General features: G+C 48.6%; 2 protein-coding genes across 4 annotated transcripts; both read right to left on the reverse strand.

Moving 5' to 3' along the window:
* Window positions 1-13,992, reverse strand: LOC143846034 (uncharacterized). Of its 3 annotated transcripts, none has more exons than XM_077354442.1 (3): window positions 13,556-13,989; window positions 12,881-13,002; window positions 1-1,129 (listed from the first exon to the last, which is right to left on the reverse strand). In XM_077354442.1, exons 2-3 carry the CDS (start codon window positions 12,890-12,892, stop codon window positions 209-211), a joined length of 933 nt encoding a protein of 310 aa, XP_077210557.1. In that variant the 5' UTR covers window positions 12,893-13,002; window positions 13,556-13,989; the 3' UTR covers window positions 1-208. The 3 variants fall into 3 exon arrangements, with proteins under 3 accessions (XP_077210557.1, XP_077210555.1, XP_077210556.1); XM_077354440.1 differs by having other exon boundaries at window positions 12,881-12,973; window positions 13,556-13,988; XM_077354441.1 differs by lacking the exon at window positions 12,881-13,002 and having other exon boundaries at window positions 13,556-13,992.
* Window positions 8,260-10,397, reverse strand: LOC143845860 (uncharacterized). Its single transcript, XM_077354266.1, has 5 exons — window positions 10,173-10,397; window positions 9,419-9,626; window positions 8,894-9,336; window positions 8,541-8,804; window positions 8,260-8,283 (listed from the first exon to the last, which is right to left on the reverse strand). The coding sequence occupies exons 1-5, from the start codon at window positions 10,395-10,397 to the stop codon at window positions 8,260-8,262; spliced, it is 1,164 nt and encodes a 387-aa protein (XP_077210381.1).
* Window positions 13,993-14,870: the final 878 nt, after the last annotated feature.

Below are 14,870 nucleotides of genomic sequence, written 5' to 3' on the forward strand. Positions count from 1 at the left end.
AAGACAACCCCACAACACTAACTTTGATATTTTCTTTAATATTTCTCAATCTGGATTCAGCCCATTATTGATGGATTACACATCTGGGTTCCTTAAATTAAAACCCATTTTCTTTACATTGTTCAGTACCATCAGGTCCAACCAAAGAAACTACAAGTATATATATTTCTACCAATCTAGTCCTCATTACAAACCATCACTCAAGAAGTTAAGCTGAAGATGCATCAAAGGATTGCCTCCTCACCAAAAGGCAGGTAACCTTGGAAGGATGGGCATGTGTATTATCCAATGTACATAGAACAAAATCAGGGCGGTGAAGCACGAGGTTCAGCTGATCTTGGCCGACAAGCAGTGCCGACGCATCAAGAAGAACATGCCATGAACTCCGATGAGCCTCGGAGATCCAATGCATCGAAGAGCGAGTTACCCCAACATCGGCTGGATAAGAGAACAATCCCTTGGGACTATGCTTACATTTCCTTCTAAAATATTGACTAAGTTGTGAGCCTTTGATCCTCAAATCCAGCCAACTCTTTGGTGCCGCAATCACCTTCGAATCCTTGTAACTCGCGAATTCCCTTATGCAATCTACCTCCTCATTGATGATTGTCATGTAGAAATTGTACCTGAAAAAAGGGTAACTCTCCCCTAATAACATCATAGCATCCTTATAAGTGGAAGTGAAGAGGACTAGATACTCATCCTCTGTTAGTCCACAGTGTTTCAATACACGGTTTCGAGCTTGAATTTCAGGGATTGAGATGAAGCTACCGAGAAACGATGATTTCTTGTTGAGGATGTCGAGCAATCTAGAGGGCTCCAACTGGGTCTTGTCGAGGTCTGGGAGATTGCTACCAAATGAAGGAGAAGAGTCTCGAATTCCTTGTGGGAACTTGCGTTTAACATCGGATGTTTCTAAAGAGTCATTGTGGAAGTATAGGCTGTAGAGATCGGTCTTATCGCCTTCTTCAATGAGGCCATTACAGTATTGTGGGTACTTCACAAGGACGTATTGTTCGACATATTGCATTTCATTTGGAGTGATTGGGCCTGACCATCTCAGATCAAGACCATGGAGTGTTGAGATAGCTTCTGCTACTATGTGAGGAGGGATAACTGCATGTGGTTTCTGTAATGCAAACCAAATTCAGTTACATCATTGATGTTAGGAATTTATCTAATATAATTTCAGGAAAAAAAACTAGCAAACAGAATAAGAAAGAATAAACAGAAATGAAGAAAATTAAGAGAAAAGCCAAATTCAGTTACATCATTGAGGTAAGGAATTTGATAGGGTGTGAAAACACCAGCCTCTCACAGGCTGCCACCTGTTTAGAGTAGGTGAGATCCAGCCTCTCACAGGCTGCCACCTGTCCCAAAGTAGGTGAGACCCAGCCTCTCACAGGCTGCCACCTGTCCCAGAGTAGGTGAGACTCAGCCTCTCACAGGCTGCCACCTGTTCAGAGTAGGTGAGATCCAGCCTCTCACAGGCTGCCACCTGTCCCAGAGTAGGTGAGACTCAGCCTCTCACAGGCTGCCACCTGTTCAGAGTAGGTGAGATCCAGCCTCTCACAAGCCGCCACCTGTCCTGGACACCTGTCCAGGACACCTCAACAGATCTTCCCTATAAATAGGGGACTAAAGCTCAGACTCATGAGTAATGCGAAAATTCCTTCTCTCCCTAAACTCTTAAGATATCTCCCCTTCACTCCTGCTCATACTGACTTGAGTGTCGAAGGGCCTGTCCGGAGTAAAACCCGGTCTGGTCTTCTGACCTCGCTTGCCTTGTGCAGGACTAAACACTCACCGCAGGATTCATACTCAACCTCCCTTGTCGCTCGCTCTCAGCTCTTACGCCACTGCTGTACCTGTTACCGATTTTTGGTCTAACAGATTGGCGCCATCCGTGGGACCTAGAACTAAAAGCTGTTCTTACATCTCACTTACAAAATGGCAGGGCGCAAGAGTGCGCGGTTAGCTTCTGCGCAGAACGACCAATCCGCGCTACCTCGCAGGACCCGGAGCGGTCGAATCGCCTCGATGGTAGTGGCAGCTTCTGCCGACCAAAGCCTTTCTCGCTCGGAGCACCACAATCCCGTGCCCACCTCGGAGCAAGTCCAAGCCCTCTTCCAGCAGATGACGGCCCTTGTTGGTCAGTACCAACAACTACTTCAAGCACCCCCTCCACCTCCTCCGGAGGCCCCGCGATCTGCCCAAGGAGTCCACAGGGGAGAGTCATCACGTCATGGGGAGGGCAGAACTCATCACTCCGCTAGACAAGTTTATCGCCCCATAGTGAGGCACGCCCAGACAGAACCTCATCACCGCGAAAGATCGCGGTCTCGCTCCACGCAGAGGCACCGGCCTCACGAAGATCGTTTGCCACCGGCAAAATCTCGGCCTCGTCGTAGGAGTCCGGAAAGTCAGTCCGGTTCTGCGGCAAGCCCATTTGCGGGAAGAATCAGGTCCCCAGACCGCAGAACGGATCCGCTGCTACAGAGAATGGAGGAGATGAACCACCGGATAGAGGAATTGGCGAAGGATCAGAGCCGGCCCGCCTCTAGAGCGTTCTCAAGCAGAACGCCCTTCACTAAGGATGTCCTGAGTGCTCCAGCACCCAGAGGATTTAAGATGCCTGCCGTCCCTCAGTACGACGGCACTACCGATCCCGTGGATCATCTGGAGACATTTAGAACAATGATGCTCCTCCACGGCGCCTCCGACGGCTTCATCTGCAGAGCCTTCCCAACGACGCTCACTGGCGCGGCAAGAGACTGGTACTCCAGGATCAAACCAAACTCCATCAACAATTTCGATGATTTTGGAGAGGACCTCGTCCGCCACTTCATGAGCAGCCGCAGGCCAAAGAAAACAACAGCTTCCCTGATGGCCTTGCGACAGGAAGACAATGAGCCCCTGAAGGTGTTCGTCCGCCGCTTCAACAGGGAGGCACTACAGGTGCCCAATTTAGATCCCTCAGCGGCTATGAACGCACTCCTCACCGGTGCAAGATCTGATGATTTCCGTCGAGCGGTGGCTCGGCAAAATCCGCGCTCACTGGCGGATCTCATGGCCGGGGCAGAAGAGTACATAACAGTGGAAGAAACACTGGCAGCTCTTAATTCAAACCGGAGGATAACCTCTGAAGAAAAGAATCTGCCTAAACAGCGTAGGGAGGATAAACCTCCCAGGAAAGAGAAGTCTCCACCCCCTCAGAGAAGAGAAGAGAACTTCACACCTCTCAATACCTCTAGAAAGCACATACTGGCGGCGATCAGTGAGGAGGAGTTTGTGAAGTGGCCGCCTAGAATGATCTCCAAAGGAAACAGAAGAGATCCTTCAAAGTACTGTCGGTTCCACAAGGACCACGGCCATGACACAGAGGATTGCTGGCAACTCAAGGGAGAAATTGAGCAGCTGATCAGCCGGGGTTATTTGAAAAAATACATCCAGAATGACGGCCGCACCCAAGGGCGCAAAGGAAAGAGTCCCCAGGGCCGTAGCCCTCGAAGATCACCGCAGCCCCCTCCTCAGGATAAGACTTCTCAGGTCACCGACGCGCAGCCTGAGGCACCCCGATCTCAACCAAGGGGGGTAATCAATACAATCATGGGCGGATCAGCCGCCGGGGGCACCTCCTCTGCTGCTCGAAAAGCATATGCACGGCAAGTTAACGCCGTTCACACAACCAGCAAAAAGTCAAGAACGGAGAATGAGATCTCCTTCTCAGACGCAGATCTGGACAGCCTTATTTTGCCCCACGACGATGCATTGGTGTTAACCATGCTCGTTGCCAACTGGGAGGTAAAGAAAATTCTTGTGGACAACGGGAGCTCAGCGGATATTCTATACTACCATGCCTTCGAGAAAATGATGATAGGCGACGACCGTCTAAGGCCGGCGAACTCAGATTTGTTCGGCTTCTCCGGAGAGGTCGTAAAAGTGGTAGGACAGATCGAGCTCCCTGTTCTTGTCGGAGATTCACCATGTCAAGCGTTCGCCATGGTTAACTTCCTGGTAGTGAAGGCCACCTCGGTCTATAATGCTATCTTGGGACGGCCTGGCCAGAATCTGATCCGAGCAGTCGCCTCAGCCTACCACCAAAAAATGAAATTCATAACCCCTAATGGCGTGGGGGAAGTTCGCGGAGATCAGCCTCAATCAAGGGAGTGCTATGCAATGGCACTGAAAGGAAAAAACGCAGTGGAATCACTGCCAATCGAACTGCTTGATGTAAGGGACGAACTCAGGGGTACTCAACCCGCTGAGGACCTACTCTCCATCCCACTGTGCCCGGCGGACGGTGAGAAAGTCGCTCTGATCGGTTCCTCCCTTAGTAGTAGCATTCAACATCAACTCACCGAGTTTCTCCAGGGCAATGCAGATGTCTTTGCATGGGTTCCTGCCGATATGCCCGGCATCGATCCAGAGATCAGCACTCATAGGCTTGGTGTCGATTCAACCTGCAGACCGGTGAAACAGAAAAGGAGACACTTTGCTTTTGAAAGGCGACAGGCAATAAAAGAAGAAGTGGAGAGGCTTCTGAAGGCTGACTTCATTCGTGAGATTCGATATCCGGACTGGCTAGCAAATGTAGTCCTAGTCAAGAAGACTAATGGAAAGTGGAGAACCTGCGTCGATTTTACTGATCTGAATAAGGCTTGTCCCAAGGACAGTTATCCGCTCCCGAAGATTGATCAGCTCATCGACGCCACAGCGGGTCATGAACTGTTGAGCTTCATGGACGCCTTCTCCGGATATAACCAGATCAGGATGTACGAATCGGATATACCAAAGACCTCATTCGTCACAGATCAAGGGACTTATTGCTACCGAGTCATGCCCTTCGGCCTCAAAAACGCCGGAGCTACTTACCAAAGACTGGTGAACAGACTTTTTCAGAACCAGATCGGCCGAAATATGGAAGTGTATGTGGATGATATGCTGGTCAAAAGTCGAAGCGCACAGGACCACGTGTCTGATCTCAGAGAAACATTTCAGGTCCTCAAGAAGCACAACATGAAACTCAACCCCACCAAGTGCACCTTTGGTGTCAGTTCAGGGAAGTTCTTAGGATTCATGGTGAGTCAGCGAGGGATAGAAGCAAATCCCGAGAAGATCAGAGCTGTGATAGAGCTTACCGCCCCAAGAACCATCAGAGAAGTTCAGCGGCTCACGGGAATGATAGCGGCGCTGGGTCGCTTCATCTCCAAATCGGCGGAGAGATGCCTGCCTTTTTTCAGTGCGGTTAAGGGCCTCAAAACTGCGCCCTGGACGGAAGAATGCCAGATTGCCTTCGACGAGCTGAAAAGGTATCTGTCCTCCCCGCCATTATTAACAAAGCCGGAGCCAGGTGAGGAGTTATTTCTATATCTCTCCGTTAGCTCCACGGCACTGGCAGCTGTCCTCGTCCGCGAGGAGCACCGCCAGCAAAAACCAATCTATTATGTCAGCAAGGTTCTTCATGACGCAGAAACAAGGTACCAGCGGGTCGAGAAATTGGCTTACGCGCTGGTAATGGCTGCAAGAAAATTAAGACCGTACTTTCAAGCTCATACTGTAAAGGTCTTGACTGACCAGCCGCTCCGGCAAGTACTCCATCGACCAGATATCTCCGGACGACTTGTGAAATGGGCCGTAGAGCTGAGCGAGTTCGACATCCAGTACGCTCCAAGGCCAGCCATCAAGGCCCAAGTACTGGCAGATTTCGTAGCAGAGTGCACCATCCCCCAGCAAGTCGCCGACCCTGAAACGGTACAACTCCCAGTTGCAGAGAAAGCGGTTCCTGACGAATGCATAGCAGAAACTCAGACAGAAATCTTGCAACCCCTGGCAGAGCAGGACTCCATGACCAGCACACCAACTTGGGAAGTATATGTCGATGGTTCTTCAAATAAAAACGGCTGTGGAGCAGGCCTCATCCTCACTGGGCCTGAGGAGTTCACTGCGGATTATGCTCTGAGATTCGGATTCCGTGCGTCCAACAATGAGGCAGAATATGAAGCCCTCCTTGCCGGAATGAACCTAGCAATTCATACCGGCGCCCGGAAATTAAAAGCATACTGCGACTCACAGCTGGTAGCAAATCAGATCCAAGGGGTCTACGAAGCTCGAGATGAGCGTATGGTTAAGTATCTTGCTAAGGTTCATCAACTCTCCAGCCGGTTAGCCAGTTTCGAGGTCATCAGAATACCACGGACAGAAAATGCCAAAGCAGATGTACTGTCGAAGCTGGCTGCTTCTGGATACACCACTCTTGGAAGCATACGTATGGAATTTCTACAAAGATCTAGCATCGAAAGAGAAGCCGCAGATATAATGCAGGTGGAGAACGAGCCGTGCTGGATGGATGAGATCGTTCATTACTTACGGGACGCGAAACTTCCCGAAGATAAGAAGGAAGCCCGTAAGGTGATACAGAGAGCCGCCCGATTCTCCCTCAGCGGTGACATTTTGTATAAAAGGTCCTACACTCTCCCGTACCTGAAGTGTCTGGGACCAAGTAACGCCGCGTACGCATTGCAAGAGACTCATGAAGGAATCTGTGGAGAACATCTGGGGGGCAAAGCCCTGGCGATCAAGGTACTCCTCAGAGGATTGTATTGGCCCACCATACGACAAGACGCGCTGAATCTGGTTAAAAAGTGCGAGAGGTGCCAGAAATTCTCCCCCACCATCCACCAGCCTGCTGTGGCGATGGCCCCAATTATCAGTCCACTCCCTTTTGCAGTATGGGGGATGGACATTCTGGGTCCTTTTCCACCGGCTTCCGGAAAGCGCATATTCGTAGTGGTGGCAATCGACTACTTCACCAAGTGGGTGGAGGCAGAACCTCTAGCCCAGATCACTGAGCAGAATATACAGAATTTCTTCTGGAAGGCAGTGGTCTGCAGATTTGGGATTCCCCGTGCCTTAATCACAGATAACGGCAAACAGTTCGACTGCCGGAACTTTCGGAAGTTCTGCTCTGACCTAAAGATTGAACAGAGATTCACTTCGGTAGCTCACCCCCAGACCAATGGGCAAACAGAAGTAACCAATAGGATCTTGCTTCAAGGGATAAAGAAAAGGCTGGATGAAAAGGCTGGCCGATGGGCAGATGAGCTCTACCATGTTCTGTGGGCTTACCGCACCACTCCTCGCACGACGACTGGTGAATCACCATTCAACCTCTCTTTTGGAACTGAAGCCGTGATACCTGTTGATATAGGCACCCCATCTCCCAGAGTCATCAGTTTCCATGAGCAACTGAACAACGACGGACTCCGCGCCAACCTCGACTTACTAGAAGAAATCCGGGAGGAATCTCGAATCCGGGTCGCCGCTTATAAGCAGAAGGTGTCGAATTATCACGACTCCAAAATCCGCCCCAGAGAATTCAGGACAGGGGATCTGGTCCTAAGAAAGGCAGCCGTCTCCCAGCCGACGAAAGTAGGGAAACTTTCCCCAACTTGGGAGGGACCCTATCGAGTGAAGGAAGTTATCCGGCCAGGAAGCTACAGGCTAGAGACACTGGAGGAGCACCTATTACCTCATGCATGGAACTCCAAAAACCTCAGGAAATATTATCAGTAGTCGAATTATCCGGCGTGAAAAGGTGATCTTGTAAAGTTGTATATTTGTATATTTGTTGTTATGAATAAATAATCTTCTTGCAAATTCAGTGTCATTTTTATATCTGGAAACCCAGTTCACAAAACTTGGGTACTCACTGGAAATCCAGTTCTTAAACTTGGGTACGCACTGGAAACCCAGTTCACAAAACTTGGGTACTCACTGGAAACCCAGTTCTTAAACTTGGGTACGCACTGGAAACCCAGTTCTTAAACTTGGGTACGCACTGGAAACCCAGTTCACAAAACTTGGGTACTCACTGGAAACCCAGTTCTTAAACTTGGGTACGCACTGGAAACCCAGTTCACAAAACTTGGGTACTCACTGGAAACCCAGTTCTTAAACTTGGGTACGCACTGGAAACCCAGTTCTTAAACTTGGGTACGCATTGGAAACCCAGTTCTTAAACTTGGGTACGCATTGGAAACCCAGTTCACAAAACTTGGGTACTCGATGGAAACCCAGTTCACAAAACTTGGGTACTTGTTAAAAGACCAGTTCGTCGCAATTCGACCATCAACGGCCTCACTCACAGGTTATCAAAATAAAAAGACAAAGTCAAGCAAATCACTCAGCTGAGAAGTATCAGAGACAGACAAATTTCATTGATCAGAATATGTGGGGCCTCGAGGGCCATTACAACATTCACTTTAAACATGCTGGTAAAAGCTGTAGGGTCTCAAGGACCATTACAAAAAGAGGCCAAAACAAAAAAAAAATAAAATCTAAGCATCTGGAAGAGAGGTGATGTCAGCAGGAGTATCAGCAGGAGTATCTGGCTCCTCATCAGTAATCTTCGGCCTGGCAGGGAGAGTCATGTTCTGCATCAACAGATTTGGATTGCAGGCCTGGAGCTCCTGGAGGCAGTCGTAGTATCCAAGACTGTAAGCCTCGCTCGACAGGCTGAAAAGTTCAGCCTCCTTTGCCTCTGTGGCCTCTTTTACTGCCTTCTCCTGTCTGTCAGTGGCCCTTCCTCTTTGAGCCTCCATGGCTTCGGCAGCCTTGGCCAGTTTCCTCTTCTCTGCGGCCAGATCTTCTTTTAACAACTTCCTCTCCTCCTCTATTCGCCCGATGCTCGTTTGAAGCTCCTGCACCTCAACGGCCAACTTTCCGTTCACCTCTTCAGATGAAGTAATGGCTTGGGAGAAGCTCTTACTCTTCTCCTTGAGGTCATTATAGTATAGCAAGATCTGAAGAAAGAACAGAAAGAAACAGGCATCAGTATGGTGAAAGGAAGAAATGGGCAGAAAGTTAACAAATCGAAGCACTACTCCCTTACCTGGTAAGCGGAGGACAACACAGCCTCCTCTCCTGTAGCTGGCGGCTCGTAAAGGACCTGTTGCTTGTCCTTCTGCAGCAAACACTTGCTCATAAGCTCTGCTGCTACCCGGCTCTCGCCTAAGGCAGTGTCATCCTTCAGAACGGCCCAATTGGGTCGAAAGACTTGCTCACTAATCCCCGCAGGAGGGCGAGCCCCAGAACCGGCTCCGGTAGAAGCACCACCGGACTTAGAAGAGCCACCGCCCTGAGCAAAGGGGCCTATTAGCTTCACCTTAGTCTTGGGCTTCTGGGATGGGGGAGGAATGCCCTGTGACGGGGCCGGACTCCCCAGCACAGTCGCTTTTCTCTTCTGGCGCTCCTGCTGCGCCTGTTGAGCACCTTCTTGTGCCCGCGGCTGAGCTCCCTGCCTGATTTTCTCGACGGTTGATTGTTTCTTCATCTCTGCATGACAAATGAGCAGCCAACGGTCAGAAGCAAGTATATAAAAAATAAACAGATTGCATAGACAAGTCTAGCTACATACGTCCTGGAGTCGCGGCACTCACGCCCAGCCCGACCAGAATCGCCTCTTCAGAAAACTCCTTACAACGGATGAGGCCCGATTGCTCGATCTCCTTCCGCATCAAGGCGAATGTTATCCTGTCCTCACCTTCGAGGAGCGGCTTTCGACTCAGTTTTGAGGTATCTGGAGTGTCCCATACTAGAGGGACGGACCAGGGCTCACTGGCCTCCTGATCCACAACATAGAAGAATCTATTCTTCCACGAGTGAATCGACGAAGGAATGCCAGTGATTATCTTCCGTTCAGGGCGCTGGCTAATGTAGATCCAGCCCCCTTCTTTATGCTTCTTCAGGTGTGCACAAGCACGGAACAGTGACAAAGTCACACTCCTCTCTAACCGACCGTGGACGAGGTATAAAAACCCAACTAATAATCTCCATGAGTTCGGAGCTACCTGGGCCGGGGCTAGTCCGTAGTAACGTAGCACCGCTGAGAAAAAGGGGTGCAACGGAAATCGGAGTCCTGCCCTCAGTGACTCCTCATAAATACAGAGATCCTGGCTCTCGTTGCAGGCTCTGTCTCCCTCTATAGCTGCCCTCAATTCAAATCTCGGGGGCACGCAGTATTTATCCCTGATATCTCCCAGCATAGACCTGGTGAGGTAGTTCTCCTCGACTAGAGCTCGCAAGTTGTATTTTGGATCGGCATCCATCCGCGCTCTAGCGATCACCTCCACCGCCCGGCCAGGACGGAATGTTGTGGACGCTTCATTAACGTCGCTCTCAACACTCCCTCCTGCTTGCGGGAGACTGCCAGTCAAGGGAGGAGTGGCATTCAGGTCTAAGATCACTTCATCCCTATCCCCTCCATCGTCACTATCTACAAGGTCTATCCTATCAGACGGACTAGCCAAAAAAGGCTCCTGAGGCATCCTAAACTCCGAAATACTGCTAGTGGAGGACCCCGTACCGGACTCGGAATTGGAAGTACTACCAGACATAGTAAAAGGAAGGGCTGAGAGGAATACCGGTGAGTGGAGCCCTTAACAGATCTTGGAACGCGACTGCGAGCTACGAACTGCGACTACGAACTGCGAACTGCGATCTGCAATCTGTGGACTGCGATCTGCGAACTGCGAACTGAGAAGTGGAAACTCCCAGAGCAAGAAGAGGAAAAAGATGAAAGGTAAAAAGTAAAAAATGAAGGGGGGTAAACCTCCTTATATAGTTTTTCAGAGGCGGTGGGGTAATAAATGCGATGCACGCATCTCGAGGCCACCCGGATTGCGCCACGTGTCCCCTATTTATGACGGACACATTCTCCCACCATTAATACGATCAAGCACGCGCGTAAACATTTACGTCCCAAAGATGAATCTCCGCACTCCGCACTCCGCACTCCGCACTCCGCACTCCGCCCTCCGCACTCCGCACTCGGCATTCAGTCCGGAAAAAACCGTACTGGATATAACGCGTTCTCACAAGACGACAAAAATCAGTCCGGTCCGCACCGAACTGGCCGCTAGAAGACAAAATTCAGTCCGGAAAAAACCGTACTGGATATAACGCGTTCTCACAAGACGACAAAAATCAGTCCGGTCCGCACCGAACTGGCCGCTAGAAGACAAAATTCAGTCCGGAAAAAACCGTACTGGATATAACGCGTTCTCACAAGACGACAAAAATCAGTCCGGTCCGCACCGAACTGGCCGCTAGAAGACAAAATTCAGTCCGGAAAAAACCGTACTGGATATAACGCGTTCTCACAAGACGACAAAAATCAGTCCGGTCCGCACCGAACTGGCCGCTAGAAGACAAAATTCAGTCCGGAAAAAACCGTACTGGATATAACGCGTTCTCACAAGACGACAAAAATCAGTCCGGTCCGCACCGAACTGGCCGCTAGAAGACAAAATTCAGTCCGGAAAAAACCGTACTGGATATAACGCGTTCTCACAAGACGACAAAAATCAGTCCGGTCCGCACCGAACTGGCCGCTAGAAGACAAAATTCAGTCCGGAAAAAACCGTACTGGATATAACGCGTTCTCACAAGACGACAAAAATCAGTCCGGTTGAAGCCGTACTCCGGACTGCGAACTCCCAACTCCGGACTCCGGACTGCGAACTCCGGACTGGATATTTGACTCTGTGTTGCGCCAGGAGCCAGTCCGGTTGAAGCCGTACTCCGGACTGCGAACTCCCAACTCCGGACTCCGGACTGCGAACTCCGGACTGGGTATTTGACTCTGTGTTGCGCCAGGAGCCTGTCCGGTTGAAGCCGTACTCCGGACTGCGAACTCCCAACTCCGGACTCCGGACTGCGAACTCCGGACTGGATATTTGACTCTGTGTTGCGCCAGGAGCCAGTCCGGTTGAAGCCGTACTCCGGACTGCGAACTCCGGACTGGATATTTGACTCTGTGTTGCGCCAGGAGCCAGTCCGGTTGAAGCCGTACTCCGGACTGCGAACTCCCAACTCCGGACTCCGGACTGCGAACTCCGGACTGGATATTTGACTCTGTGTTGCGCCAGGAGCCAGTCCGGTTGAAGCCGTACTCCGGACGCCGGACTGCGAACTCCGAACTCCTAAATCCGGACTGCGAACTCCGGACTCCGTGCTAAATTCTTCGATTCACCCCCGAACGTCTCCCCATCCAGAAAAGCGAGTGATCACACTTTCCCAAGTCCTTCAATGACTTGGAAAACTGGGGGGCAACTGATAGGGTGTGAAAACACCAGCCTCTCACAGGCTGCCACCTGTTTAGAGTAGGTGAGATCCAGCCTCTCACAGGCTGCCACCTGTCCCAAAGTAGGTGAGACCCAGCCTCTCACAGGCTGCCACCTGTCCCAGAGTAGGTGAGACTCAGCCTCTCACAGGCTGCCACCTGTTCAGAGTAGGTGAGATCCAGCCTCTCACAGGCTGCCACCTGTCCCAGAGTAGGTGAGACTCAGCCTCTCACAGGCTGCCACCTGTTCAGAGTAGGTGAGATCCAGCCTCTCACAAGCCGCCACCTGTCCTGGACACCTGTCCAGGACACCTCAACAGATCTTCCCTATAAATAGGGGACTAAAGCTCAGACTCATGAGTAATGCGAAAATCCCTTCTCTCCCTAAACTCTTAAGATATCTCCCCTTCACTCCTGCTCATACTGACTTGAGTGTCGAAGGGCCTGTCCGGAGTAAAACCCGGTCTGGTCTTCTGACCTCGCTTGCCTTGTGCAGGACTAAACACTCACCGCAGGATTCATACTCAACCTCCCTTGTCGCTCGCTCTCAGCTCTTACGCCACTGCTGTACCTGTTACCGATTTTTGGTCTAACAGAATTTATCTAATATAATTTCAGAAGAAAACCAAGCAAGCAGAATCAAAGATATAAACAAGAATACAAGAATATGAAGATTAGCGGAATTGAAGAAAATCCAATAAGCAGAATAAAAGGAAGAAAAGGGAAAAGAAGAAAATTAAGAGAAACTGAATTTACCTTAACAACCATACTGCTTGGTCTGCCAGTTTGAATTAGTGATTTGGGTATAGAAGAGAAGATCGATTCTTCGATTTCGGATCCGACTAGAGCCTGATGTTCAGAAATTGTTACATGAGAATCTGAAGCTTCAGAAATTGGAAACTAATCAAAACACCAAAAATTGAATAAGGATGTGGCTCTAAAAGGAACTCAAAAGGAGGAACTGGATTGGGTACAAAAGTGAAAATTGGTTTGTCAAATTCAGCTTCTAATCGACCATGATTTGTAATGGTTCTTAAACAGATTTTTGTTGCTTCGGACCATAAAGAACTAATGCTATAAACTAAAGAACTATTGTTGGCTATGACATCTATTCACAAACTAGTAATACATCAAATGGATATTAAAATATCCATCTTAAATGGAGATCTAGAAGAAGAGATCTATATGGGTAAATATGAATCTTAAGGAGAGTGACCAAGTGGCACAACTCAGCCTCCATTCAACAAGCGGATTTTTCAAACAAGGGAGAAGTCATCAAAATCCACTAGTGTATTTCCCTTCTCCAATTAAATTAACATTTCAAATTATACCCATTTTCAAAACTCGGATTAGATATATTACAGATCATTCAACTTCAAATATATATTTTTTCCATCAACTAGAAGTGGGTCTAAGATTTTAAGCACATACCTTCGATCCAGAGTGCAGAATAACATGATTTTCGATGTTCTTTCCCATGATTTCTCTTTTATTTGCTTCTCATGAACCAGAAACACAAAGATTTGGGCCCTTAGACGATGTGCAAAACCGAAAGAAGAAGAAACATAGGAAGGTATGAAGGCCAAGCTAAACCCACCAAGCCTCTCTTGTTGAAGATGTTGATCTTGATGTGGGTATTAAATAAATTAGGAAGAACCCATTAGGAAGAACAAGCATACCGACAATGGCAACAGCAATCTTCCTCAGCAGAAAGCCATGATACAAAAAGACTTCGATCCTTATTTAACTGTGTGCCAAAACCAGGCTGAGTTACCGAGTCAAACTCAAAGGAGTCATTTAGTTTGCTGTATCAATGCAACATATGGTTATGAAATTACTGCTCTCTGTAGGGAAAAGATATCTGCACTCCATACTTTGATAATGGTACTCCTCTGTTAAACAATGTTCTGATTAGATGTTGATATGTTTCTTTTTTCGGCTAAATATTGGATGCTAACATCAGCAATTAGCACAAACTTCTGTCCATACATAGTTTCTACCATTTGATCTATAATCATAGCCATCAATCAAAAGTGTCAAATGTGTGGGCCACCTTTTTGGAGGGACCACATTCAAAGAACTATACCAATCAAATCTCCTGTCTGAAATTATGTGCAATTTGGGTCAGGCAGGGTCGGGTTGAGCTTTTGCTAAAATGAATCGGAATCAACCTGAACCTGAGCCGATTTTATAGTAAAAGTTCAAACCAATTTTATGGTAAAAGCTCAACCCAAAATCCCAAAAATTCAACCTAAGTGAGTTGGAGCACTAGCCCTTACGATCCGAGCTCTACATGTGTATAACAAGGCTGAGTCAGGGTCGAATCACAGTGCAAACTCAGCTCGCTTCCCAACTGAGTCATAGTTAAGGTTCTTATTTGCAAGCACTGATTATTACCATCTATCTTTCCTAAGTTCATTTCTCCCTCAATTAACCAGACTATGTCAAAAGAAACTTCAAATTAAAACTGAAAAAACTTTCTATTGGAAGGCCTAGGTCACCTCATAACTTTAAAATTTTGAATGGATGGTGACCGTTAGAGCGAGAAAAGAAGATGGGCCCACTGGGCTAAATTTTAATATTGGCGGGAGTGGCAACCATTGGCCACTGATAACGACTAGCCTTGGAGTCAGCCCAAGCCACCCTTATGAAAATGATAAATTATTGAATAAAGAAAAAGGACCCAACCAAACTACCAAAGCCCACATCTAATGAGGCTGCTATATATATATATATATATAAAACA

The sequence above is a fragment of the Tasmannia lanceolata genome, unplaced genomic scaffold (assembly GCF_043159265.1).
Source record: "Tasmannia lanceolata isolate RefF3 unplaced genomic scaffold, GAP_Taslan_0.1 ptg000015l, whole genome shotgun sequence".
In the NCBI taxonomy this organism is placed as follows: domain Eukaryota; kingdom Viridiplantae; phylum Streptophyta; class Magnoliopsida; order Canellales; family Winteraceae; genus Tasmannia; species Tasmannia lanceolata.

Excerpts from the sequence above, each read along its gene's own strand:
- LOC143845860 (XM_077354266.1), bottom strand. The coding sequence starts at position 10,397 with ATGTCTGGTAGTACTTCCAATTCCGAGTCCGGTACGGGGTCCTCCACT. Across the intron at positions 9,337-9,418 it reads GAGTGCCGCGACTCCAGGAC|AGATGAAGAAACAATCAACC; the intron begins GTATGTAGCTAG and ends TTTGTCATGCAG. Across the intron at positions 8,805-8,893 it reads TGTTGTCCTCCGCTTACCAG|ATCTTGCTATACTATAATGA; the intron begins GTAAGGGAGTAG and ends TTCTTTCTTCAG.
- LOC143846034 (XM_077354440.1), bottom strand. The coding sequence starts at position 13,603 with ATGGGAAAGAACATCGAAAATCATGTTATTCTGCACTCTGGATCGAAG. Across the intron at positions 12,974-13,555 it reads TTCTGCACTCTGGATCGAAG|GCTCTAGTCGGATCCGAAAT; the intron begins GTATGTGCTTAA and ends TCTGAACATCAG. Across the intron at positions 1,130-12,880 it reads CAAGCAGTATGGTTGTTAAG|AAACCACATGCAGTTATCCC; the intron begins GTAAATTCAGTT and ends TTTGCATTACAG.